This window comes from Parasteatoda tepidariorum, chromosome 8 (assembly GCF_043381705.1).
Source record: "Parasteatoda tepidariorum isolate YZ-2023 chromosome 8, CAS_Ptep_4.0, whole genome shotgun sequence".
Classification (NCBI taxonomy): Eukaryota; Metazoa; Arthropoda; class Arachnida; order Araneae; family Theridiidae; genus Parasteatoda; species Parasteatoda tepidariorum.
Window position 1 is genome coordinate 20,180,466 of NC_092211.1, and position 8,078 is coordinate 20,188,543.

Consider the following 8,078-nt stretch of genomic DNA (forward strand, 5'->3'; position numbering starts at 1 on the left):
TTTCCTTTTCATTACATTCACACTTATCTGTATGCACAAGTACAATACAGACATTGGCAGAGTTGGCAAGAAAAAAAAAATAGAAAAACGAGTGCAGATGGATGAGAAAACTATAATGAATATTATGAATTGTTATGTGAAAAGTTATTTCAAATTTTCAATTAAGTTTTAAGTCCCCCTCCTTCAATGGGAAATACTGCATAAATTAATCAAATTGTTATAGTTTAAAAATGTTTCAAACCAGAGAAAAATAATAAAAAGCAACTAGGTTATAAAAAATTCATTCGTAGATACAGGCTTCATAATCATCGCAAGTTTATTTATTTCAACCTCATGCTATCATTTGGTGGATTTTTAACTAAGGCTTAAAGGCTAAAATATCTTTTTAAAATTTAAATAATAGTAATAATAAAAGAAGGATTTTTTTTTTCCTTGCAGAAGACTATAACTGTGCTTGCATATTAGTTTTCAATAATTTTTTTAATCACTTTAAGTGTTTGAAAAGACATAAATCTACTTATTTGAAAAGCTGCAGAAAACCTAACATAAAAATCAAAAAGTGGAATTTTTCATGATTTTTTGTCCAGAATACCCTTTAAAATGCAGATGTTTAAAACTACACACATACAAAAAATCATTGTCACCAAAAACTACATTAGTTAAATGAAAATAAAATAATTTAATTAATTTAACCAAATAAAATTTAAATAAAAGTTTAATAAACTAAAATAAAAGTTGATAGAATTTTAAGAGTCTGCAAACATGAAGTATTTTAATTTAAAATTTGAGAAAAAAAATTTCATACCTATGTTTGTTAAGTCTAAATTCATAATATTCCATTTACATAATTCTATAAAATTCCATTTATATAAATTTCCACTTATATATTCAAAACATGAATAAATGAATATTTATATACTTAAGAAATTTGTAGCATGCTGAAATTTTCACATTTTGAGTATCTCAGCATGAGAATTTTCAAAGTACATTGTTTCTAAAGAATATAGTTTTTTAGGTTTGGAATTTCTCTAAAAAATTTACTTTTATTTTATTTTTTTTAGTTACAACTTTTTAAAAAGTAAAACTTGTATATTGCAAAAATTTAATAATTTTATCTCAAACAAAGAAAAAAAATTCTTTTGATTTAACAGATTTCTTAAATAAACTAGTATAGGTATGTGTGTTAAAAATTGCAGAAATCAAACTACAGTCAAACATCAATCCATCGTTCCCCATCTTCCATTTTTCCGTATCTATTGTTTTGTTTTAATGATTCTGTTACAGATTATATTCTTACAATGTTATCTGTTTAGATCGTTTTTGAAACTAGCAAAAGTCCTGCGCCTATCGTTCAGAAATTCTGCCATGATTTAAAAATATCAAAGACTTTTTGTTTTCACCAAAAAATAAACTGATGATGAAGAAAATATAAATATTTTTACATTTTTGTGAAAATGTTTAACTTGTGTCATTGGTTAAGAAACAGATGCAAAAAGCAGAAAAAATGCAAAGTGATACAGATGAAGAAGTCATAACAGAAACACAACAAGTAGCAACATTTACAGAAGGAACAATGAGCAACATTTGGTATACATAGAGTGTGTCGATGACAAACGTCAAAAACTTTTATTTCACGCTGAGCAGAAAACATTTATATTCAAATTAAAATTTTCAAATATTTTAAATAAATAAATGTAGGTACTAATTCTTTCGCATAGCAAGTATTTTTGCATCCTGGACATAATTCATTTTATACTTATAATAAACTTATTTTTAAGTCCATTACTCGTTTATTACTTATCATAGGTACCAAATCATTACTTAATATTTCACATTGACCCACATTAATCGTTTTTCTGTATCTCTCATTCACAATAACTTCTTCCATGAGAAATGGTTGATTGAAGTTCTATTGTATATTGAAATAGTAATAATTTACAAAACTAAATTTAATATCTAAACTAAAGGAATTCGAACTAAAAAATAAACAAATTGGATTGGCATTGAAGGTTATTTGTGTTGCATTTAACATAACAAAAAATGATTTATTTTCTTTTAACATAACAAAAAATAATTTATTATATTTTAACATAACAGAAAATATTATTACACTTTTGTCTATCAATCCAGTCCACATTTCTCTTCTTTTAACATAACAGAAAATATTATTACACTTTTGTCTATCAATCCAGTCCACATTTCTTTTTTTTCGTAAGGGTTTTTCTGCACAAATAATTTTCTATTCTACTTTTTTTTTTTTTTTTTTTTTTTTTTTTTTTTTTNTTTTTTTTTTTTTGCATATTTTTACAATAACCTATTTTGTTTCAATTTCTTATTAATGTGATTAAAAATTTCCCTAGGTCTGACTCTGAATTTCACATGAATCTTATTTGTGCCATCAAGCATATTCTGCCCCTCTGTAACCCAGATGCAAAAATCTACTAAGTACTTTCAATAATAATCCAAACCATATTAAACAATTAAAGATTTCCATTTTCTTTTTAAGAACTTAAAAAGTGAGATAATAAGCTATGAATAATAAAAAAAAAAAGTGTGAGATAGAGAAATTAATATAATTATGCATGATTATTAAGATATTTATACAGTGATAGTTCAAAATGGTTATATTTATTGAATACTATCTTATTTATTGAATACTATATATTTATGGAAATAAAAATCGACCAATAAAAAAGCTTTAAAAATTCTCTTGATTAATTGCTATAATATACTTATTATACTTTTTAAAACAAAAGTCCAGAGTCTTAGAAAAATTCATCTTATATTCATCTGGTACTTTGAATTTCATACCATGCCACTTATGTTTTAAAGCATTTACAGAGTGAACTACATTTTTAAAATACTTATAAACTTCTGTCCAATTAATAAGATATTCTTTAAAATATTTAAATTTGTTTTTAAGAAGAATTATTAATTTGGCTGCATGGGATTTATTCCATTTTTGATAAAAAATGCGTTTGTAATTTTTACTTTGATTATATATCCATTCTGAACAGCATTGATTAGCATTTCGTGTTGGAACAAGTTCAGAAACTTTATCCCAAGAAATTCTCTTTAAGTTTACAGTAGACAAATCAGAAACATTTTCTACAGATTTTATTGCTGAAATTAGTTTCATGACCTCACTTTTTGACCATTTACCTTTTAAGTAAGGCTTTTTATTACGCATATAGATTTTATAACAAACCCTGCCATCTATTTTTAGTTTTTGTCCAATTAAACTCCAGTTACTTCCATATTTCTTTTGCAACAGAATAACGGCAGCAACATCACTAGATGTGCAATCTTTCATTTTTTTAAATTGATTAAACATGTCTCGAGCTTTCTTATATATACTATGAAGTGTTCTTTCATTGATATCTTTACCCAATCTAACATAAAAATGCTTTACTCTCAGAAATTTCTTAAAGTTTTGGAATTCATATTTATAAGAAGGTACCCGACCTCCAATTCCCAGCAAAAGCTGAGCATCATAAACACCAAATCGAGATTGAAAATCTTTGAAATTCCTCCTAAGTAGATCTTCTTCTTCTTTTGACCATCTTCCACTTCGAATTACAACACCTTCAGACTTAAGTGACTCCTCAATATCTGGACTAAAATTATTACTTGATTCAGTTAAATGAAGTTTAGGAATAGTAAAATCTACAGGTTCTTCTGTCAAATCAAGTTCTGGCAAAATCACCTCATCAAAATCTTCTGTCAAATCAATGTTCATTGCTTCACCAGATTCGCTCAACAAATCAATTTCTGGTAGCTTTTCATTAGACTCTCTTGCCAAATCAAATTGAGGTATAATCACTTCACCAGCCTTTTCTGTCTTATCAATGTTGATTACTTCACTAGATTGTTTGGGCAAATCAATATCTGGTAAAATTACCTCATTAAGATCTTCTGTCAAATTAATGTTCATTGCTTCACTATATTCTCCTGACAAATCGATTTCTGGTATTATTTCATTAGACTCTTTTATCAAATCAAATTGAGTTATAATCACTTCGTCGGCCTTTTCTTTCAAATCAGGTTTATCTACAATTGCTTCAGATTCTTCAGTTAAATCAAGCTCTGGTATAACCTGTACATTAGTTCTTTTGATATTGCTCAATTTATTATAATCAAATTTTGTCCTTTTTACATTTAATATACCTTTATTTTCAACAATTTTATAAGACTTTGCAGTTATACTTGATTTAACAAAATCAGAACTAGGATTTTTAAGACATGTTGTAACATTACCACTTCTTGTTAGTGCACAACTTCCATTACTAATAGTGAATGGTTGATCAGAATGAATACTTTCATCAAGTTCTCCATTAATGTCTTGATTGCGTGTAATTTGAATATTATTCCTTCCTGAATCATTTTTCTTAGACACATTTTTTAAATTCATAATTGGATGATTAGTACATGCAAGTTTTCTTTTACTGATAACTTTTGTTTTATGTTGTTTTCTTATTGGAGTATTTCTCTTTTTATGGGCTGAACAATTTACAGTCTCGAGATAAACAATATCTATATCAGAATTAGCATTATCTCTTTTTTTCAATGGAATAGAACTTGAAACTAGAATAGGTGTTGAATTATCACATGAACTTTCAGTAGTTTGTGGTAACTTTTCAGAACTCTGAAATGAATCTGAAATACACACCACATCCTCAAACAAATCATTGCTTGGTTGGGGTAGAATCTGAAGCATTTTCCACCCATTTTTTAAAAAAAATTGGTGATGAGAGGTTAGTTTTATTTAGTCGTTCTACAACTTTTTGTGACTTACTTTTATTATTTGACTTTACAGAATGAGAGTCAAGAACAGAGAGACATGACTGTAATTTTTGTTTTTTTCTTTTACTACAGAGAGAAGATATATCACCATCTTCAATAGTTACACAGTTTTCTTTGTCATTATTTATAATAGCACCATTACTACTAAAAGAGTCATTAATAGAGTTGTTAATTTCAGGGGTAATGAGAGGGATATTTTTTAACTTCTGCTTTTTCCCAATTTCAAGTTCAGGTGAAATTATAAAATACTTGTCAAGGTGCTTATCTTTTTGTGGAGAAACTATTTTTGAATTCAATTTCCGTTGTTTCTTTATCTTCCTCAGATTTAAATAATATTCAGCCAACTTTAAGGCTTTTTTGTAACAGTTTTCAACGGCAGAAGTTTCCCTTTCATCAAAAACTTCATATTTTTGTTTTGTGTAAACATCTTTCGCATCTTCAACAGAAGTTTTACATAGAGCAGATATCCCAAACGTTTTGCAAATAATTCTATTTTTTCTTTTAATTTCAGCAATTCTTTTCCTGATTTGGTCAAAAGCAGGGTCAGCAGGCGAGTATTTAGCCATTTCAATTTTTATCTAAAAGAGCCTTGAGACAATAGTTTGAACGAAAATTTTCAAGATTAGTGTAGAAGAAAATTAATTTAATAGCATAGCATTTTATAAAGCAGATCATTCTTTATTGGTAACAACTAATTAATAATCCAAAAAATATTTAAGAATTAAATTAAAATGAATCATATTGTTCTTATATCGTATACTTCATAGTCTAAACATAGCCTTTTAAACAACGAGGCTTTTAAAAAATTTCTTTGAATTATAGTTTTCTTGTTGAAACATAGTGAGCTTCCGACTACCTCTTTCTGCTGAAAGATATATTAAGCTCAAGGGTGGACTCACGCACTTCCAATGAGATATATGCTTGTAGCTTTCTTTTCTTTACTCACCGTGCGAAAAATCTGATTGGATACAAATATTTTGACATCATTGTAGCCCTGAGTTGCAACCAGGGGCTAAGGGGACATTTAACTTTTTCCGGATAAGGACATTTAAGTTTTTCCGGGAAGTTTTAGGAAAGCAACACGCTTTTCACTGACCGGTTTTACGCACAAAAATGGAGTGCGCATCTTTATATATATTATTTTCTGACATCCCGCTGTACCTAAGCATTGCGTGTAATCAGTATTGATCATTAAAAAGCAATTTAATTTAAATTCTAATTTTTTTTTATTTCTTAAAACCAGTATATTATTTTGTATATTGCTTAAAGATTTCTATTCATCACTCGTAATTTATTTGCTTGTTTATTGAATTTTCAAAACCAGAGATCATTCAGAGTTTCGGTTTTCAGAACTTGGGTTAATTAAAAACGGAGGAATGATATTTGCTTATTCAACCATAGTTACTAGTGAAGGAGCTGTTTTAGGCTGAATAATTTTCCCTTCAATATTTTTCAATCTTTAGCAAGTAAAATAAATGATGACAGGAATAAGGAAATAACACAAACAATTTATTTTACACTTTTTGGAACAGCAACAAAAACATGATGCCACTCACCACAAAACAAATATATATATACAAGAGATTGGAAATTAAATTAAAGAGGGAACATAGAGCACGCTACACACTCCCTTCCCAGTGGAAACGATTAAGAAACATAATCCTCTAAATGAGGTGGGAACCTGACGGTTCTTCCACTACGTGTGGTTTGCTTGTGGTTGTTAGAGGACGAGATTTGTTCCTGGGGTTCGCACTGAGGGTGTGAATCTGTGTCAACCCTTGGTTTGTGAGTATCAGGCGAATGCTCGGTATTGTCCTGTATAGTAAAGCATGGCTTTAGCCTATCAATTGAAATTCTTTTGACTTTTCCATTGATTTCAATATCAAAGTATTTCGATGTTCGGAGCTTGACAACGTAAGGACCAAGATAAACTGGTTGCAATGATGAAGTGGCAGCATTATTGTAGATGAATACATGCGAGCAATTCGAAAGTTGTTTTGAAACAAATACGGCTTTAGTGCCATGAGTAGTCGTTGCAGAAGGTTTCATGCTACGTATGATACTTTGTAGCCTATGCACGAAGTCTGAGTGCGTGACATTAGGGATTTTAGTAACAAATTCTCCAGGTAAACAGAGAGGACTTCCGTAAAGAAGCTCAGCTGAAGAATATCCGATATCTTCTTTTAGTGCCGTACGTAATCCGAGAAGAACAAAAGGTAAAGCGTCTACCCAAGATTTATTTTGTTGCAAATGGCATCTCAGGCTGGCTTTTATAGTTCTGTGTTGACGCTCAATCAGTCCGTTCGCTTGTGGATGGTAAGCAGTTGTCCTAGAGGTTTGAAATCCCAAATATCTGCTCAACGATGAGAAGAGTTGGCATTCAAACTGGCGTCCTTGATCGGATGTAATGCGTTGTGGTACGCCGAAACGAGAAAACCAGGTTGAAATCATGCCTTTTGCTACTGTTTCTGCTGATTGATCCGTCATAGGTAGTGCTTCAACCCATCTTGAAAAACGGTCAATCATCGTTAGCAAGTATCTGAAACCTTGGCAAGGAGGCAAGGGGCCAACAATGTCGATGTGAACATGTTGGAAGCGTTCGGGTGGGACCTTGAAGTCCATCAGAGGGGATTTTGTATGTTTCTGAACTTTGGATCGTTGGCAATCCACACATGCCCTGCACCATAATTGGCAATCTTTATTGATACTTGGCCATATGAATCTTTTCGTGATTAGTTTCCTTGTGCTCCTAATCCCTGTATGTGAGAGGCTATGAATAGCGGAAAATATCTGTCTTCGAAATTTTAAGGGAATGTATGGACGGTTACTGGGTGTAGAGACATCACAATAAATCGATTTGTTGGTTTCCGGAATGGGAATTTCAACCATTTTCAGTCTTGGATTGTTTTTCAAAATTATTAAATCATCATCGTTTTGAAAGTCTGCCATGGTTGAGTAATCGATTGGAGATGGTGTGGAGATGGCATTAATTCTAGAGAGAGCATCGGCCACAACGTTCTCTTCTCCAGCGACGTAGCGAATATCCGTTGAAAATTGAGCAATGTAACTCAATTGTCTGGCTTGTCTAGGGGAAGCTTTGTCCAGCTTTTGCTGAAAAGCGAAGATGATAGGTTTGTGGTCTGTGTAGATGGTGAAAGACCTTCCTTCCAAAATGTGTCTAAAATGCTTAATAGCAGTGTAGATTGACAACAGTTCCCTGTCATAAGCGCTGTATTTTTTCTGAGCGTCGGTTAAGGAGCGTGAAAAGAAGCTTA

At 30.5% G+C, this 8,078-nt stretch overlaps 1 protein-coding gene across 1 annotated transcript; it reads right to left on the bottom strand.

The window, feature by feature from the left end:
- Nucleotides 1–1,210: 1,210 nt before the first annotated feature.
- LOC139426291 (myb-like protein L) lies at nt 1,211–5,369 on the bottom strand. The gene is made up of 3 exons (XM_071184502.1): nt 4,796–5,369; nt 2,992–4,656; nt 1,211–1,275 (listed from the first exon to the last, which is right to left on the bottom strand). The coding sequence occupies exons 1-3, from the start codon at nt 5,367–5,369 to the stop codon at nt 1,211–1,213; spliced, it is 2,304 nt and encodes a 767-aa protein (XP_071040603.1).
- Nucleotides 5,370–8,078: the final 2,709 nt, after the last annotated feature.